This window comes from Gopherus flavomarginatus, chromosome 2 (genome assembly GCF_025201925.1).
Source record: "Gopherus flavomarginatus isolate rGopFla2 chromosome 2, rGopFla2.mat.asm, whole genome shotgun sequence".
Classification (NCBI taxonomy): Eukaryota; Metazoa; Chordata; order Testudines; family Testudinidae; genus Gopherus; species Gopherus flavomarginatus.
Window position 1 is genome coordinate 218,092,206 of NC_066618.1, and position 20,860 is coordinate 218,113,065.

General features: G+C 40.3%; 1 protein-coding gene across 10 annotated transcripts in view; it reads right to left on the reverse strand.

Annotated features, from left to right (window-relative positions):
* Window positions 1-20,860, reverse strand: part of ZNF521 (zinc finger protein 521) — a 281,730-nt gene that overhangs the window by 24,105 nt on the left and 236,765 nt on the right. For 6 of the 10 annotated variants that reach the window (XM_050941928.1, XM_050941927.1, XM_050941922.1 and 3 more), the window contains 3 exons: window positions 18,216-18,281; window positions 8,755-8,886; window positions 5,565-5,680 (listed from right to left, as the gene is read on the reverse strand). The exons of 1 other annotated variant lie outside the window; for it this stretch is intronic. In XM_050941928.1, the coding sequence (XP_050797885.1) occupies window positions 5,565-5,680; window positions 8,755-8,886; window positions 18,216-18,281 (314 nt within the window). Of the gene's footprint in view, window positions 1-5,564; window positions 5,681-8,754; window positions 8,887-14,743; window positions 14,840-18,215; window positions 18,282-20,860 lie in introns of those variants that run through there. 3 more of the 10 variants (XM_050941929.1, XM_050941923.1, XM_050941924.1) reach the window with 2 other exon arrangements.

Sequence of the window (20,860 nt, forward strand, 5' to 3'; positions counted from 1 at the left end):
CTTAGTGAATCCTGTTGCCCGTCCACCCTCAATAAACCTGGAGCCAAACCTGGGCTGGCCATAGGCATAACACAAAAACTGGACACGAATCAGTTACCTTTCTTTGTTGGGGACTAGGAAGCCACAAAACATTGTTTTGCAAGCCCATCCAAATGGCTAATGCCAGCTAGGCATAATCCAACAATCCAGAAAAACACAATGCCAGGGAGGAGAAATTGGCTGACAAAAAGGGGGTGGGGAAGTGCAGAGGGGGAATCTCTTTAATGGGTTTTATCTCCTTTTATCATAATACAGCACAGGCCTACAATAATTACAGATTTATCACTTTTCTCATTAATTAAAAGTTCAGTACTGTGGGTGACGGATGTAAAAAATGTATACTAGTTACAGTGATTCAGACAAATACAACCATGTACTCAAATCTCAGGTACTGGCGTTCTTAGGCCGTTAATACTTGGAGGTGTATATTCAGCTTTATGACTGTCTAGCTTGCAACTGGTTAGCTTATCTGATGTTCAGATTGATATTTTTAATTTAAAAAAATATTAAAAGGTTATTTCTGAAAAATCCAGACTGCATTAAGCATGCAAGTACTATTAAAGTGTTATGTTTTAAATGAATAAATAATTTTAATTAAATATTTCTTCAATTTCAATTCATTTGACAGGCACAAAAATAACAGACAGGCTTTAGGATCCTGTAGAACCCATAAGCCTGTACCAGTTACCAACCCAGCGGCCTCTTCAAGCATACCTTTCTAAGTCCATAACAGAAGCTTTAGATCTGCTTCCCCTCTAGAGAAATAAAGTATCCCCCAAAAAGTTAAAAGCAAGTTCTTCCAGTCACAGCAGAGCAACAAAGACTTTTAAAACCTGTTTCTGAACAGAAGAAGAATGCTTTTGGCAGGGGAGGGAGAAGAAAGGTCTGTTGAGATTATTAAAATTAAGGTCTGTGTTTTTCTGTGAAGGCTACAGAAGCTATGCCAGTTATTAGATTAATAATTAGAAAGGCAGCATTGTCCAAGGGATAGGGCACTCAACTGGGAGTCAGGAGACCTGGGTTCTATTCCCAGATCTTGTTAGATGACCTTGTGCAAGTTCCTCTGCCTCTCTTTCTCCTTCCATCCTTTGTCTAGCTTGTCTATTTAGACTGTAAGCTCTCTGGAGCAGAGTGCATCCCTTACTATGCATTTTTCCCCCACTCCTAGTACAATGGGGTCCTGATCTCAGTTAGAGTCTCTTGGTTCTATTGTAATACATATGAATAATTAATTGGCAATTGCAAATACTCTTACTGCACAGGCCTTAGAGGGGACCTAAAACTAATAGTGTACTCATTTTCATTTAATATTGTTTCAGTACAAATAAAAACTAAAAAACATATTTCAGATCTGACTCGAAGGACAGGTGGTTTCCTCCCCAGCTCATCAGAGGTTGCCTCTGAGGCAGCTGTTCCCAGAAGTCGCTCAAGACAATCTGCCACCGTAGGCAAAAGTTCAGTACGCCCCACTCCTCATAGGTCTAGGGTGACAGATTTGGCTCGGTTGCCTCTTTGTCATGATGAAGTAGCTGCTGGGTTAAATTTGCGTGAGTGTCATTGTAACCTAGTGCACAGGGTCGTAGCACCATTTGGGCCTGGCCTGGCCACTCCTTGTCATGGTGGGACAGTTGGGTCAAATCTGCTGTGCAAGGCAGCTACCTAGTTTGCCCAAAGTTATGGCAGCTCCTGGCTGTGCCATGTGTTGTTAACTGTGACTCTTCTGGCCATTTAAGAAGCAGTGGTATTACAAAAGTCCCTACAGGGAGTCCTAGTTTTTCTGACCAGAAGAAAGGTAGCTGTGGATATTGCATTTTCATAGAGGTGGGGAGTATAAAATGTGGGACTCCTCATTTTCATTCAGTCTGCTCTTCCAGACTTCAAACAACATGAATCAGATTAGCACAGAAAAAACTCTGCTGTGAAGATTTGGGCCCTATCTTCACCTATAAAGCTATAGGACAGCATAATGCATATATTGTCTGCATTCATGTATTGTCTTCCTTTAAACTGTCATTGTTATATGCATGCGTAAGGCTGCCATCCCCACAGCATCTATTCCCTCTCTGTTTTTCTTACGTTTCCCTCATCACCTCAATAACTGAACATTGTCTAGAAGTGCATTAAGTGACATGACTAGCATCTGTCACATGTAGTAGGTGCATAATTTTGATGAATCGCAAACAACTGTTCCCAAATATAGTGAACAAATAAATTGTGACCCTCTCACAACTCAAGCTTAAAAGGACAGTCATGGAGAAAACATAGCCAGTAGGCTAAATGCTAGGGATTCCCAGAGCCTGCAGCTAGTGGAAAGCCTGAACAAAGAGATGCATCTTAAAATGCATTCTAAATGCAGCCAGGCTCGTGCTTACACATATTTTCAGCAAGAGCAGATTCCAGAAGTGATGGCCTGCTACCTAGAATGCCCTACCCCCAAGTTTCACTGAAGATAGATAGCTGGAGCATAGGACAAGAAGCTGGTGTTCCAGACAAATGCAGGTGGCATGGTGAAACAGAGGCAGTCTCTGAGGTAACTGAGATCTCGTCTATTTAGGGCTTTGTGCAGTAGGTAGTAGCCAACACCTTAAAGTCACCCTGAAGTGAATTGGCAACCAACACAAAAAAGAGGGAAGTACAGGTAGAATATGTCTATTTATTCAGATGTACTTTTGCACCCTTCACTGGAAAGCCAGGTGCTTTAGTTAATATGAGTTCAAATATGCTGGGGTCAGAGGAAGCCACAAAAACCCTGTCCTAAGCCTTCGGCAGGAGTTATTTCTGAGGGGAGAAGATATTTGATTTGATTTTAATAAAAAAGGAAAAACCAGCTGTTTGAAGCTGCTCAGGTTTAGGAAATATTAGCACGTTCCTGGGAGCTGGATTAGGACGCAGAGGACAGGTGATTATATTATCTATCTTTATTGCAGATGTCATACAGATAGCTCTCTCTATATATATTATACGCATCAATATTATCTACACTATTTGTTTAATTGGTCTTTTTTTCCAAAAACCTATTTCAGGATCTGCTGTTCATATTTTTTCTTTTCACCACTCTTTCCATCATCTCCTCTATTTCCCCCCTTTGTCTTCTCTTTCCTAGCAGTCTCTCTTTTCTTCCTTTTACCATTCTTCAACACTCCCTCCCCACCTCCCTATTTGTGCACCTCAGATACTGCAGTAATGGACAACAGAGCTGGTTGAAATTTTCTGACCAAAATTATTTTTAATTAAAAAATGTACTTTCATCAGAATTAAAGTGTTTGGCAAAAACAGTTTGGTTTCAACAAAATGTTTGATTTTTTTTAAACAAAAAGAACAAAAAAGGAAACATTTTTATTTGGTTTACCTTCAAATTGAAATTTTTGAGGTGGTGTTGGTTTTTGAAAAGAAAATCTTTCATTAGATGTTTTTGGTAAATTCTCCTTGATCTCTCCCATCAGCTCTAAATCTACTCACTGTTTCCTTAATCCCAACCCCCTCATTACCTCCTCCACTGGATTAGATCCTTTCCTTCCCTAATCCACAAATGTGATACTCATTCACCTGTGGCCAGACTTCGTGCATGAGTTCTGAGCTGGACTCTAAATAAAGCAGTCTTAGCATCTAGGGGATGGCTGGGAGATGTAGCTCAGGTACTTGGCAGCACTACAATTGTGGCCCTCTGCCTTAACTTAGATAGATGGCCAGGTAGGATGTTAGGGTGTTTTCACATAGTCTGAAACTGTTAGTGAAGTTGGTGGTGAGCACAACGGCTACCCCCTCTCCACTAGACTGCCTCGGTGAGAGGAGAAGACTACCTTGTAAGGACTACACATTCCCATCTATGGAATATTCTGATGCGGATGACAGGTGAGCAGATGGCAGCACCCTTACCTCAGACACTGAAAAATGGCCTAAAAGGACAATAGACACCTACTGGAAGACATCAAAACTTGAGTGGGGTGGGAAGAATTATGCCATGGGAGCAGACTGGGTGGAATGGTATCATGGGGCGCCAGACTAGATGGAAGTGAAGATAGTTTGACCTGGACATGAGGGGAAGAGGGTGCTGGCGTCTGAGGCTAAATCAAAGGTTTTGCCAGAACCAGAACACTGCCATCTTGTCCCATCTGTCCCTAGACTGATTCCAACAAAAGTTGGGAAACTGAAAATTAAGGCTGACATTCCAGTTTCTCACACAGTATGGTTAAACTAAACTGTACAGGCACACCACCACCCAGGCCCACCCACCCACAATATCCAGTTCTCATACAACATACTGAGGCCCAGTGTAAGCTCTCAAAATCTAATTTCTTTTCCCACATAAGAAATCATTCATACTGTCATCCTGAGTATTAGCATTAAGTTTTACATACATTAAAATTACAATAATTGACATACTAAATGAGCGTGCGCACACACCTCCCCCTCCACCCCACTAGCTTCTTATCTCTAATGACAAAGATAAATCTAGCTCTGGTCTAAAGTGAAGTAAATGGAGGAGGCTCAGTTAAACTTCTTAGAGACAACAGTCTATGTTATAAAAATTATAAACACCTTCAGTATAGTGCTTTGCACCACACTCTTCAAATGAAAAACATGAAGAGTAAAAAATAACACTGTAGTAGAAATATATTTCTTTATGTCATCAGCACTGATCCCCGTTTAGCAAATGGAGATCCTGGAACTTTGACTTCCAAACACTCTTCTGATAATATTCAAACGTGAATTAAAATTGTTAATGAAGATTTGGTACTCTCTTTTTCTGATCTTTATAAATGTGACAAGTCATTTCAGGAGTACTAGCAAGAGAAAGAGAGCAGCTAAATTAGCACATAACTAGGCATTCTTTGACCCAAACTTGTTTTCAGAAGGTATACAAGATGTATCCCTGCTCCTTCTGTCCTATCGTCTCCAACAATAAGAGTTCTACTCACCCTACAGACAGTGTACAAGAAGTAGAAGACAATGAAATACTCCTATAACTAATTTTATCTGAAGTTTAATATTTATGGGAGGCTGGATTGATCAGCAGCTGGACATGGGTACAGCATGTTACTGGATTCTGTAGCTTACTCTTCTTTTATTTCCACTTTCTTATGCCAGCTCTTTCTTGCTGACGGCCACAAGGAGAAGAGAACACAAGCTCCATTTTCATTCTTCTATTCACTGGCTGTTTTGGGTGCTAAATAGGAATGCAAGCTGCTCATTTCTCTCCTTTCCTCCCTTAAAATATCAAGAACATCAATTCTGAAACACTCTTGATCTCCACCAAACTACGAAGCAAGAGTCAGATGGTGGCCCCGACTGTCTAAGTTTAAACTAACCAGTCAGACGCTCTGTTATGATAGATCTTACAAGTGGCATGAAATGCTACTCATGTCAGTTATACATAAGTTGTTTTTTGCTCTCTGTTTATACTTTCTCTGGTACCCCCCAACCCATAGTGAAGAGCAAGGAATGCAATGAGCCCAGCTACAGAACACATTTGGCTCAGTACTGCTACAGCCCCTGAATCCAAGTCCTCTTCATGAATATGGTACCTGCAGCTCTGTTTGGAAGAAGAACTTCTGCGGACACTGTGTGCAGTCGTAGATCTTGTCTTCTTGTCCATGGGCTGAGAAAATATGCTGCTGCAATTTGTTTGCTTGAACAAACACTGAAATGTTAAAACCACAGTGAGCTTTTCATTATTTAATTTCATAAGTGGAAAGTCATTTGTAAACATTTCACCATTAATGCACAGTAATTCCAAGAGGTAGAATTAAGCTGGTACACTGTAATTTCACATTATACTGTTGCACTAATAGGCGCAACCAACACTATTCATCTACATGGTGAGGTCCCTTTTTTTTCAAAAGGCATTGTACTAAATGTCTGGTAAAGAGACACCCCCCAAAACAATCAATATAGTTCAAATATAAAGATTCAGAGATGCTATTTTCTCTTACAAATTATTTTAAAATGACCTGAAAGTCACCAAGCATACTATCTTGAAAATGAACACACATGAAACTTATTTCCCAGCAACCAACAGGTCTGGAAAGCATAGGTTCCAAAGCCTCGCTTACTGTATTTGCCTAAAGTTAAAGCTAACAAACAGTTCTGTATTTAAACGTGTTAATGCTAAAAATTATATCCCACAGCTGCAGTGTGGCAATGTCTATGAATGTGAAACAGAACTGCAGGTAAATTCTCTTTGGATACTTTTAAGATCAACTCTGCCTACACACTGAATGCAAGGGTTTCAATAAAATAAACATGTTCAATTTTAATGACTACAAAACAAGGCCCTAAGACTGTGTAACAGTTTACCTAGGAGACATACTATTAATAATTAAATTGTATATGCCAGAGGCAGTGTTTGGGTTGGCAGCACTGACTCCTGATGGATGCCTGGTGCACTGTGACCTAAAAAAGTTTGCATCTACAATATTAATCTGTATAGGCAGGAAAAGGATTTATTAAAGATGCTGGCATTTGACTTTGACTCCACTCCTAATCATTAAAATTATTCTAATTTCAAGCCAACAAAAAATATCAGAATATTGTTCTTGTGAGTCATACATTTTAATCACTTTTCTCATTACCTTACAAAAAACTGCTCAGATTCCATTTTCCATATAAAATGTATATTGGTGATTTTTAAGTTCTTGTTAATATTCTAGCAAGACATACTGAAATAATTTAATAGCGCATTGCTAAAAAAACACAACTGTTTACGATTAATGCTTTGTGTCTATTTACCCCATCAGCAAAAAGGAAAAAAGGTTTCACACAGATTGGAATTGACTTAGCTCCATACTCCTTAACACATTTTCCAAGGCTAGTGGCTCAAACATTAAAAGATTATTTTTTATCAGCGATCTCGCTCACGTGGAGAATCACCAGTGGAGACCCTTTACAGATGCTAGTTTGTATACTGCATGAAACACCCCCAAAACTTGTTGTTAAACTCTTGGAATCTTTAGACACAATATTAGAGTACAAGAAAATCAACTCCTTACATATGTGCGTACCCAAAGACAAGGAAAAAACTCTCGGACAATCAATAATAAAACCAAAAGACAAAGAACTGCCTCACTGAAAGAATTATTGAACGCAGATGCCTAACAGGCAAACTGTTGAAGGCAGAACTATACACAGACTCAGACAGGACTACGGCAAGCTGTGCAGTGAAAATGAACTATATATTTTAAAATTTTATAATTTAACAGAAATATGTAACCTGAACAAAGTGAGGTAATAATCAGTGCCAGCCACTCTATCTGCAAGAAGAAAAACTCAACTTTAATTTTCTTTTGTAGAGTGTACTTAAGGTTTATTGGGAGGGGAGCTGCCAAACAAAGAGGGATAAAATGAAGATATTAAGGAGTCTATTTGCCTATCAAAACACAGGCTTAACTCCCATTAATGGAGAACAGAAACCTTGAATGGCTTGCAAAATTAGCTTGCTACTGATAGAAGAATACCCTAAGTGTGTTTTGTCATGTTTTGCTGTAGATCTGCAACAGTCTCAGATTTTCATTTTATAAAGCAAATTATGCACTTATGATACATATTAACACTTCTGATTTAGGGCAGTGTTTCCCAGACTTGGGACGCCGCTTGTGTAGGGAAAGCCCCTAGGGGGCCGGGCCAGTTTGTTTACCTGCCGTGTCCGCAGGTCCAGCCGATTGTGTCTCCCAGTGGCCGCATTTTGCTACTTCAAGCCAATGGGAGCTGCTGGAAACGGTGGCCAGTACGTCCCTCGGCCCGCGCCGCTTCTAGCAGCTCCCATTGGCCTGGAGCAGCGAATCGTGGCTAGTGGAAGCCGCGATTGGCTGGACCTGCGGACGCAGCAGGTAAACAAACCTGCCCGGCCGGCCAGGGGCTTTCCCTATACAAGCGGTGTCCCAAGTTTGGGAAACACTGATTTAGGGTATAATTTTAGAAAACAGTCTGATAAAAAACAAAAAAAAGGCCTATTGCCCTTTAAAAAAAGTCTGTGTGCATCCTTTGAATGAGTTCTCATTTTCAAGAACAATTGAGGGTAAGTTTTATCCACCATTTTTCTGTCCCTCATTATGGGTCAAATCTTGTACTCCTTAGTCCTTCTAGGCCAAGTCACCCTCTCAGCTGGGTTTATACCAATGCGTATCTATGGACCTGAGAGGAACTAAACCACATTTAGACCCGTGTAACTGAGAGCAGAACTTGGCCCTGTGTAAGGAGTGCAAAATTTCCCCAAAAGCAAATTATGAAGGTTCTCCTTTTCTAGTGCTAACAGCTAAATTAAACTGGAGCATTACTTTTGGTCCAAAGGAGAACACGGCAGCATGCTCTTTGGGCCAAAGTCAGCACTCCTTACCCAAGTTCTGCTCTCATTTACCACATTTTCTATAACTGGACAGTATATCTTGATGGTCATTTTTCTCTTTGGCAAGTTCAGAACATAACAGTGATGAATCCTAGGTGTATGAATGTAACAATCAGTTTTGCAATTCTGAGAATACAAAGTTCTGATAAATAACTCTGAAATACAATTCATGTAGATGCATGCCTGACCTTCCATCAAGCCTGATTTTTTAAACAGTTTCTAATTGATATTACTAATGAGCACAGATCTAATATTGCATCCCCAAACTGACCTAAAGTCGTAACATGACATAAATACTAAGGGCCATATAAATGAACGTTCTGTATGCACAGGCTTAGGGCATGACAGGGAATGTACTGATCCCATCCGCCTACCTGTAAAGCAGACTGGACATTTGAAGGTGCCCCCCATTCCTTCAAAGCTGTGTTCTATCAGGTGGCACTGGAGTTTGGCAGGTGAGTCAAATGTTTGATTGCAGAGTTTACATTCATGGTTCAATCCTTCGTCTGGTGGAGAAATCAAAAGGAAGGTGAAATTCATCATGGCTATTACAAAGTGCCAAGTCCAATATGATCTATGGACTGAACAGTTTTTTTGTTTATCTAGTCCTGATAAACCAGATGCCCCTAAAATCTATGGCGTCTGAAATATTCTTCATCTGCAAAGTTTAGGAGCATACAAAGCATACAAAGCCAAAGATTTGGTACATATAATTGTCATTGGATAGAAATGCAGATGTATTAGATTTCACTAAGAAACTAGCTCTGGGACAGGGCACATACATCCCTAACAGACCCAGCCAATCACAAATGAATATATTTCTAAAGGAGCGCACAAGGAATTAAGTGTTTGGCTTCTATCAGCAAAGATGAGAATTGTGTGCTAAATGATCCTTCTGCCACTCTCAGTGGTATTCCCCGCAGCCAGTATGACAATACATAGGCTTCAACCACAAACCAGTTTTTTATAACCTATATAACGCCCCGCTCCAGTTTTCCCTTCTCACTCCAGCTCCTAGTTTCTCTCACAGACAGCTACCAAACTCATACCAATTTTTCTAGGCTCTCAACACCCTTTTGGATAATCATAGATTTTTTTCCTTTACTCATTATTTTTCCTAGAGCCTCAGAAGCCCCTCACTGTTCCCTGACATAGGCTTTCTGGGCAATATCACATGGCCTTAAAACCCTTCCTACTGCCACCTACAGGTTCCCCATGCTTTCTTCCACTCTCTTCCACAGGCATCACTCCAAGCTTTAGGCAGTGAATGGCTCTCCTACTTAGAAACAGTTGCTAAGTAAGATGCGGCTTCCAGCCCTATTGCAGAGGGGTCAATTCCCATAGCATAGCTTAGAAAAGGTCCTTCTGTATGCCACAGTGTGTTACACAAATAACATTGATCTAGCAGGTAAATACAATATTTGATTACTAAAAATCAAACAATAAACACAGCTTGGCAACCAACTAATCTCTACAACATTTCTTAGATGAAAAAATGATTTAGGAAAGTCATCACTCTATCCCAAATATATAAATGTCAAACTGTCTACCTTCTGCTTAAAACAACACTGAGTAGAGTGATTAGTAAGCATAATGACCAACATGCCAGATTGATAACTGCTGTCAATAGTGAATAGAACATACATAACACACACAAGCTTTTTTGTTTGTTTAATTATATTGGAAAATTCTTCCAATTAATTTAAAGAAAACATGTAATGGAACCAGTAAACTGAATGGTGTCATACAGTCAGTCTCTCAACCTATCCCTTAATAACTAACCAGAATTGAAATAATTTCAGTTGTATGCCTGGTGTTTTTGTTAGGCTGAATTACTCTGAAGGCTAAATTCAGCCTTGGTATAAGCAAGCGCCAGGGTAAGAATTTGGGGGGGGGGGAAGAGGGAGAGAGGGAATAAAGCGTAACTAAGCTACTCAGGACATTCTAAATTTTAAAATTTCATAAGAGGAAAAGTCCATTGTGTATTTGGGGCTGTAGCAAATTCTTCATGAATATAATTATCTAAACGGTTTATGAATTCTTCATATTGAGAAGATTCATATTGAGAAGGTGTAGAGCAAAACCTACAAAGCCATAAGGATTACACTTTATCTTAGGGGTTCTCTCAATTAAGTAATCAGCATTAATAATACAGGCATGCACATAACTTTGCCTTTCCAACAGGATACAACCATGTTTTTAACTTAGCAGTGAATATAGAACTTTTGGTCCTATTTTGGCTCTTTAAAATTATTGCTTATATGCTTCTCTTTCCCCTTCTCCCTTCTTGTCAGTCATAATGCAGCAGGCTAGAGATTCACAGGGATAGCCAGGCACACACCAACAAGCAGAGTTTTAGCTTTTCCCACAGCAATTTGTTTTTGTTCTTTACAAAGTCCTTTATTAAAACACTGCTAGATTTTCCTATCTAACTTCACTCACTGAAACAGTGATCATAGTGTATTGAAATGGCTCATCTATCTTGGGAAACTATATAGGCTAGGGTCAGAAGATCATAACTTGCTTGTGCACAAAGTTCATGTATCTAACTTCACCGTGATCTGTGCTCTGCTGGATGCCTGGTATTCTATCCAATATTGATCTAGAAGCCTAGTGCATAGATGGGAAGGGGGGAAGGAGAGGGCTATCTGAGCTGTGACATCTTTTATAAATCAGTGTATATAAATTAATAAATATTGAACCCAAAACATCTTCCATCCTCAGTGGGGATACTCAGTTTTAGTGGATACTCAAGAAGCTGCCTAGGTTTTTCATCCTTCTGCAAACACTGCCAACCCTCTTTAGATTCTGGAACTGCTGTTCAAAGATAAGCCCTGCTCCATCTACTCACAAGGATGGGCAAGAAGCCAGAAAACATCTGTTTGGAGGAGGAGAAAAAGAGTTTAAAGGCAGCAGCATGCACAGAACTCAGCCACCAAGAGGACTGGAGAGGATTTCTCCATCGCAGCCCAATGGCTACCATGATGGAGGACAGCTGTGTAAACACAGCAGGACTGGGCCTGAAACAGTAGCCAAAGTACTGGACACCCTGCCCGATACAAGACAATTAAGAAGTATGGTCATAACATGTGATGCACTTTTTACAAGGTACTCTCCCACAAACAGGCAGGCTCCAGCAGTGGGTGATGCCGAAGAAGAATGTATTCTCAGCAGCCTCACACAAAGCTGGTGCTTCTCTTTCTGAAGATCCTGAACTGGCATTCTCCACCCCTCCCTCACTAGGAAATAGGTATTGTCATATTAGATCTGACCAAACATCCACTTACCCAGTATCCTTTCTCCAACACTGGCCAGTACAGGTATTTCAGAGAAAATCCCAATAATGGAAAATTATGCACTAATAAGCCTATGGGGCAAGTTTCTTTGTCAACCTGTCCATACTGATGTACAGACTCACAACAAGTGGGACAAAGGGAGCTCATCCCTGGCTCTTTCACCCATCAAGGTGAAAATAATCAATGCCGAGCCTTGAAACACAGAGTTAGCATTGGCAAATTAATGGTGCTAGTCATTCTATACCACTAGCACCTTGAAGGGAAATTTCTCAAAACATCCCAAGGGGATATGGATTCCTGAACTGAGATACTGGGATATAGCGGAATTCAAACAGGAATGGGATATGGAATTCTCCTTGCATGGTCCACAATAATTATCTTAATTAAACATGCCGAAACATGAATTCTGATTTGAAGAATACCTAATTTGGCTAATACAATGTTTTTACTTGTTCAAGAAGAAGTTGGTCCCTGTTAAAAATATGACTGTTATATTTCCAGTATCCCTGAGATCTGTTGGTCACAATCATTAAAATTACTTAGCCTGCTTTATATTGCAAATTTCATTTTCCTAAAGGCTTATAAAAAGGGATTAAAAAGTTCATTTCACCCACTCACCTCTGGCAATGGGTAACTTCCCCAGGCAAGAACCATCAATGTCTGCAGAATCTAAGCTTTCTGTTAAAAAATAAATGTGCCTAGCCCTTACTGTTATGAAGATCACATTTAAAACGTGAACAATGTTGTTTTCTTCCTACATCTGTAGCTTTGGGATTTTCTTTACATGGGACAATTTTTTCACTCCAATATTGACAAAGCTCACCGTGTGCTCCACTTCAGGAATAAATGAGAAATTTCCATTTATTAAATTCAAGAATGTGAGAGGGCATAACTTAAATTTAAGAGGAAGGAACATAGTTAGCACATAGCACTGGATTAGGAGTCATGAGTTCTGGGGTTTCCCAGCTCTGCTACTGACTTATTGTGTGACCTTGGGCAAATCAGTTATTCTGTTTCAGATTAACCATCGATAAAACAGGTATAGTAGTTTTAATCTAACTCTCAAGGTTGTTATGAGGTTACTTAATTAGTGACTAATTATGGCTTTTAATAAGACTACCATGACAGAGGAGGGGCTCTGCATCAATGCTAGATCCTACAGGCATTTTGGCACAGTGACTGCTGAGACACACAGAAGACCTCTGGAAACACCAAGGGAGCACACATCAAGGTGATTTCTGCCTTTCAAAGGTACAGTGCGTGTGTGTGTGAGTGTGGACACAGTCCCCTCCCTACATTTCTACTGGTTTTGGTGTGACAGCTAGTGCAGAGGAGGGCTAGGTCATTGCTCTACCCTGCTCTGCTTCCTATGGAGAATACAGTAGTGTTGCTAGTGCGGTATCTCCCTCTAGTGTACAAGAACAGGCTGGGGTTGTGGACACTCCTTGTGGAGGTACAAGGCAGGGAAAAAGGGAGTTGGAAAGATTTCTTGAGTCTTCTTATATACTTGTGCATGGCCAGCCACAATCTGACTCTTATTTAGCAGGCAATTTGCTATGGCACTGTAACAGTGCACAAAGTATTACATCATTAATAAATAAAGGGCCAGTGAAATGCCACATTTTCAGTTTACATTTGGGATAAATCTGAAATGCAATGGAGTGTCAGAATACAGTCCAAGAGGCCTTCTTCCCCACACGAGAGAGCTGCTATTCTTCGAGTAAGAGCAGGGGGAAAAAAGTGCTGAACAGCTTTAAAAAATTCAATCAAAATAATCTTCTGCTCTTTAGAAAGGTGGCGGCTGACAGTAATTGGAAAATACTGTCTGACTCATTTATTAAAGTGAGATTCAGAGTCAATTGATTTAATAACCATTAGAATATTCTATTAAGGGCATAATAGGTTGGCACAGCCCTATTTTTTATTAAGAGTTATAGGTAAGAAATAAGCAATGCTATGGAATTCTAGACAATCACTATATGGATTAAATTTAGAATACTGCTTGCAACATAGGTATTAAAGCACCAACTATCAAGAGGAGGAATAGGAAAGTATATTACAGTGCAAATGACTTAGCTGAACAATGAGAAATAAATTAACCTATAATATAAAACCTACACTTTTCCAAATCAAACAGAAAACCGTACCTTGCAGTCCCTGGTGTTGCACATTGCAAAACAAGTCAGTATGTCCTTCACGTTATAGATCCGATAACTCCATAAGGGAGTTAACAACAAAGTGCCCACTGTATATCAAAAAACAGAGATTTAAAAATGCACCTACATGGTTAAGGTGTGAGGTAAGACATGGTTAAAGCCTAACAACATCATTGAGGATGGCTTACCCAATGCTGGAAGATAATTTAATTTGACGCATGCAGAATCTCTGGCTAAGTAAATTATTTCCATTTATAATCTTTACTCAGATGATACATAAAAGTAAACATGAATACATTCCAAATAAAAGTGTATAATATTCATATAAATATTTAATATTTACACAAATATTAAATGTTTCAATGGATGTAGGCAGATTGTAATTGAGGTGCAGCCCATTACCTTAAGCAGCTAACTTGATAACCAGCTATAAAAACAAACAACAAAATCCATCTTGAAGCTGAACATACACTCACATTCAAAGCTGTAGGCTATATGCTAAAAATCCTCTCTCTTACCATTCAATAGCTACATCTGCTAATTTGTTACTTTTATTCCAGAGACAAAGTTGTATCTTTCTGGTTGTTCAGACCCCACCAAAATTCGGAACTCCAACACAGAACTTGTTATTTCACTGAAGATAGTGACATTTCAATATAAACTTTAAACAAGGGAAGCAGCCTGTACGTGTCCCAAGTTTACGCTTCTTTCTTGTCAATAAAAACAAAAATCTAGTGTGGCTACAAGCAAATTGTTCGGTGGTTGACTCACATGCAGTTGTGAAACTGGTAACCACTGGGGGCCCCCTTATATTGTTCAATCAACACTACAGCCATCACTGAAAACCAGTTTGTATCAGTTTATAAGTAGGACTCTCTCTCATTCACCTTCCAGGCTGTCCAGAAGGGTCCTTCAGCCTCTTACATTGACAATCCATCAGCTAAGGTCCAAAGATATAAACTCCTCCTGGTAAAGCTCCTGATCAGAATAGGAGAAAACTCTGCCCTCTGCATAAAACACAGGAACCAAATGGCGTGAAGTTCCTGTAATTTTCCAGCTCAAAAGTGTGTACAGCTAACAGTGTGCTTTCTTTTTTAACCAAGCAAATTATGCCCTAAACCTTCCTCTTCACTTTGCTTCTCCTCTTCCCTGAGTTAATTTCACAGCACACATTTATAAGCCAGTGGTCTAAGGAGTAACGAAGAAATGGCACACATGACAAAGCTAACCCCTTGGCTACAACAGCTTGCACTAAAAACCAGAGTAGAAAAAATAAGCAGTACTGCATCATAATTTGCAATGCATATGTTGACCCAATTGTTTCTGAGTTTACATACATGTGTCACTGGTGCTTCTTTTTTAATGACAATGTGCAGAGTTCACAACTGCTACACAAATACAAACATGTCTTAATTTTGTTACAAATAATTTCATTGTTATTTCAAACCCACCTAGTAATTGTAATTCTTAAGCCCCTGCTATAAAAAAGAACTTCTAGTGTTTGAATATCAGGTAGGCCTTTTCTCCACCTGGTTAAAGAGGACACAATTACTCTATAAAAACTTGATGCTGAACTGAACATTGCCTGACGAGTTCTAGCATCATGTTTATCATTTCTCCCTGATTGAAACAGAGCTTCTGTCATTTTTAATTTCTCAAACATTATCATGCCACCCGCCCCAAGATAAAAACCACAATCCACCAAGGTGTTAATTCTGAAAAGCACAGGAGTAAAGTGATAAAGAAATAGATGTACTAAAGCCAAAGGATACAGCTGGAATTTGCTGAAAGGAAATGTTTACAGCACTGAAAGAACTAGCACTGAAAAAAGTCTAAATGAAGTCCCATCCCGTTCTGCTAGGCTAGGAGCATAGGGTCTGAGTGGGCAACAGAATTACAATCAGGAGTGTCCTGTCATATTCAGGAAAGCTGACCACTTTGCTCACATTGGGGTGGGGGAGTGGATGGGGAGGAGGTGGGGAGAAAGGACTTCATGCCCTCCTCACTCCTTTTTTCATCATAATATAATAGTGCCATGCATTAACAACACTGAGGTTAGGGCTGTGTTAGCATTGGCATTTATTCTCAATCTAATTCTAAATAAGTCTGTGACTTAATCATAAAAAGTTTGCTCAGTATGGAAACCTGGCATGCCTGGTTCCATCTTGGGTGACACTTCCTCCTCCTTTTTCAAATTAAAAAAAAAGGACATTTAGGGCAAGATTGTGCCTACCTATGAGTAGGTACACGGAACGGAGTTAGGGCAAAGCTGTAAGGAGCCTTCCCCATCTTATGCCCAGGGCCGGCTCCAGGCTCCAGCGCGCCAAGCACGTGCTTGGGGCGGCATGCCACAGGGGGTGCTCTGCCGGTTGCCGGGAGGGCGGCAGGCGGCTCTGGTGGACCTCCTGCAGGCGTGCCTGCGGAGGGTCCATTGGTCCCGCAGCTCCGGTGGACCTCCCGCAGGCATTCCTGCAGAGGGTCTGCTGGTCCCGCGGCTCTGGTGGAGCATCCGCAGGCACGCCTGCGGGAGGTCCACTGAAGCCGCGGGACCGGCGAGCAGAAGAGCGCCCCCCGCGGCGTGCCGCCGTGCTTGGGGCAGCGAAATGGCTAGAGCCTGCCCTGCTTATGCCCATGCTTAGCAGCCATGCAAAATCCTACTCCTGTCATCCACGAGCCACACAGGCAATTTAGCCTTCCCAAATGGGGCAAAGAAAGGCTGGGCAAGGCCCGGCTATGTCTCTTCCCCCTCCTATATATGTTGGCCATTGGAACTGTACCAGTACTGGAGAGGAGAGAACACGTGTATTGGGCCCTGTGAAATGGTGGTGCTGGGACACGCAGGCTGCAGCTCCAATAGTGCTCCCAGAGGCATTGTGCACTATGGTCTATTTTATGACTAAGGAACACTGCAGCTTTTTGTAGAGTATTGCTAATGCCCCTTTGAGGAACAGCCACCAGGAGAAGGGTGCTGATTGATGGAGCAACAAGCACTAGAATCCACCTCCTCAATTAAAGCAAAAAGTTCATCTCTCCAGGGCCAGATTTTGAAATGAACTCTGCTTAAGGGAAAGCCAGTCTGCTGCATCTCTCACTCCACTGTATTTCTGTCTGAAGCAAGGGATGCATTTCACTTCACCAACTGTTCACTTTTTTTGCCTGGTTGCACTCACTTTGGCTGCATGTAAGTGAATTCTTCTTACTACAAGTGCCTTTAGCACTGTACATTGATTAAACCCCAAAATGCCTAACCAGTCAGGTTGGTTAAAATAAAAAAGGATTAATTCTATATCTAATAGTCCTAACTTCTTAATAACTGTCATATTTTCATCTCAAATAAGAGAGATTTCCATGTAGCAAATGCCCTTTCCAGGCATCTGGCTACTAGGAGAGAGTTCAAGAATTCAGCAACTAAGTTAGTCACCATGTTATGGGACACAATTTGTTACTTCTTGCCTGTAACTGCACCAGAACAAGGTATTTAGTTCTGTTTTTTTTTTTTTTAAATCTGTGTTGCATCACATAGCACGTATACATCACAAGGTTACACAATGTCATTGCTATGCAGCCTCCTGTGACATGGCATATTCTGCAAATACTTTTCAGAATGTTTTCTTCTTGCTATTAGAAGAAATTAAAAGCACCATTAAGAAAAAGCTGGAGTTTATGAGTTATTTGTAGCAGTATGAATCATTCAAACGTACTTCTAGCTTAATACTACTTCTTCAAAATGCTCTATGAGCATAAACCAAAGACTTAAAGAGACTGATCTGGCAAATGCCTGCACATCTGAGTAACTAACTCAGATGAGCAGTCCTCCTGGCTTACGTGAATCTGTTCATGTGAGTAGATAACTCAGAAATTTGTGAGGTCAGGCCTTTTTAACGGAGGCATGTTAAGTGACCGATCCTTCTTCCATTGAAGACAATGGAAAACCTCTCACTAAATTTAGCTGGAGAAGGATCAAGCCCTAGATAATTTGTACAAGGCCACAACACAATCATTTTCAGTCAAGAGTAGAATTTTGCAATTCCTTGCTCTCAATCCTGTGCTGAGGCCATGTTTCTCCCTGAAAAGAATGTTTCTTGTACCAACCTTTCTTTAGTAAAATAAAATTATAGCTCGAACTGTTCAGAGACTGGCTGGACAAAATACTTATTAACAATTTAATCAAACCACGGGGAAAAAAATAATAAAAATGTCACATTTGTATTCAGAATAATTAAAAACAGTAATATAAGTCAAAAACTTTTGGGTTTTAGTATTGTGCATTCATTTTAAAATGTGATTTTTTTTTCTTGCTGTGTTGACTGTAATTTTTTGTTGTTGTTCATGCTTTCTGCTTGGAGAGGTAGCTTTCTCTGTTGTTTGATGTTAAATACCTACTAGTAATGCCCACCCGTCTGGGACTTCTGGAACTGGTGGAAGTACAGGTATATCTACCTTCGAGTACTGCACAAAAAAAACACAAATTGGTAAAATTGAAAGAGGATATTTCATGCAGCATAAACTAAATGCAACCTGTTGTAAAGTTAAGTCTACAGGGAAAACATCTTCTAGTACTGAGACAGTCGAATAGTCAATATTAATTCCACATAGCAGTGGACCAGCAGCATGAGCTATATACCGTACACAACTCTCATCAGGTATTTTTTGTTCTGAGTGTATAGCAAGGCCAGAGCCTTCCTTTTTTGGCACAAAACCACTAGTTATCTGAAGGAGAAAATCTCTAAATGCTGAAAAGCTGTTTATCCAAGATGCAAAGAATGACCTGCTTCCTCTTAGAGAGCGAGAGAGAGAGAGAGAAATAGACTAGAACAGGACTTCTTTGCATTTCTGAACATTATAGATACTTAGAATGAAAAGTATTACACTTCCTTCTATTTAATTATATGAAAAGCTAGGCACTGTTGACAATTTTTTTTCAAAGCTGAATGCATTATGAGAACTGTTGCTTACTGACTTCTTGTTACACATGCAGAGGACCTTTTGAAGAAGTGAACAGCAGTAGCTGGAATATTGATTTAGAACTTCGCTCAATTAGGGATGTATCAACCTTCTGTCCTCTCCACCACCCTGACCCCTCCAAAAATGGAGAAAAAAAGCATGGAATGGGCACTTGAGGCCCTAAGAGCTGTGCTTAATTTACACTGGAATGGGGCTTTTCAACTAGACACTTTTCTCCTAGCCCAACTGAACCAGTTTGAAGAATGTTTCTTGTTCAGAATATTATTGAAGTTATTTAGCTCCACTTAATGAGGTGTAACCTTTGTATTTTTTGAGTCTAATTTGCTATTTTTCTGTTTAGGAAAATATGAGGAAGCTCAATTTCAGCTTCATTTAACTTGCACATATTGCTGTATTTGATCCCATTATATAGTAACGTAGGCAGCTTTAGGCTCCCCTGACAAAAAGGGCTAGAGTCTGTTCTCACTTACTCTGCTGTAACTCTATGTTACTCTATTGGTTACATGGATTTACACTGGTGAGCAGAATTGTCCCCAAACAAACTGAAGAGTTCCCTGCATTGAAGAGTTTCCCAGTGTCTCGAAAAGACATACAAGAAGAAGAGCTGATTCACTTTTTCTTATGTAGTACACACTGTGTTGTGATCTTCGTAAATTTATGGCTTCAGGCTGGCCGTTATTTAAATACATATTTATTAAGGACCCAAACTATAGCCCCTCTCTAGAGCCCGCCAAGAAGTGGAGTTTAGAAATACCCAGTGAGCTCTAAAAAGGCAGAAAAACAGAGAGGGGACTGGAGGGGACAAAAAGCATAGAAAAGAGGAGAAACACAAAAGACTGAAGAGAGGAAAAGGCAGGTAAAGGTTAGGGAAGGGGAAGGAAATACTGTAGACAAGAGGAGGCAGGGAAAAGGTAAGTGGAAAAAACAAGGAGCCACTGTAAAGGGGTGGGGTGTGGTAGAAGGAAAGTCAATAGAGAAGAAGAAGGAAAATGGGGCCACAGGGAGGAAGAGTAGATGTGACAAGAAAAGCTCAAGGATGAGAAGAGGTGGAGAAGGAAGAAAAGAAGAGAAGAGAAGTGGGGACAGGGCAGAGAAGCCCTCGGGTTGGGGGGGAAAGGAAGGGAGGATGCATAAGAAAATCTTGATTTGATCCACATTCAAATTTTATTGGAGAAACGCTCAAAAGCATTCATCTCCAGACAGAACTCTAGCAATTTACTGCAGCTCCAATGGCAATAATGATAAATGCATTTTTTTTTACAGCCAAATGGCTCAAGCAGCCGACATCATTACCGCTACATAATTAATAACAATAAGCAATTAAAGAGAACAGCAGGTTACAACTATAAGGCATCAAAATATATTAGCAAAGGACAAAAATACATCACAGTTATGAGAAAAATAAATGTACAATCTTTGAGGCCAATGTACATCCTCTCTTATGGGTAAAACTTGTAGAGCCAGAGAAAAATGTAGCCTGGCATTAAACTACTATGAGGTGATTAACATCACGCCAAAACCAAATAAAACTTCTAATGCTCTGAGGAAATTTGAAACGTGATATGAGAAACATGACTGTAACAGCAAGAGAGAGTTTGCTGACCACTATATGGCATCAAACTTTTACTGAGAAATACTCTAATAAATAACTTACAAGACTGCATTTGTTGGCTCAAATATTTTCAAAAAGGTCCACTGAGTTTTATTAGGTTAATTTAAATAAGGAGAAGGGGTGAAAAACCAGCAAAGAGGAATCTAAACCGCTTGTGGGGTAAAAAGACATGGGGTTTTTATTCAGGGTGGAACCATGCCCCTTTCCCTCTCTGCACTGACCTTCAGGGACATCTCCCAGACATATGGCCATCTCACTGAAAAATAATACCCACCCACCTTCCTTTTCAGATGCTGCTGCCATCGCAGCTCCTTGCAGCCCCCTGTTAATGCTATGCAATCATCTAGCAGGTGATGCTCGTAGTGCCATGCAGTTAGCTTATGCTCCCACCCTCACCAGGCCAAACACTAGATGGCTGGAGTGGAAGTGCCAAAGCTGCTCCCAAACTTGA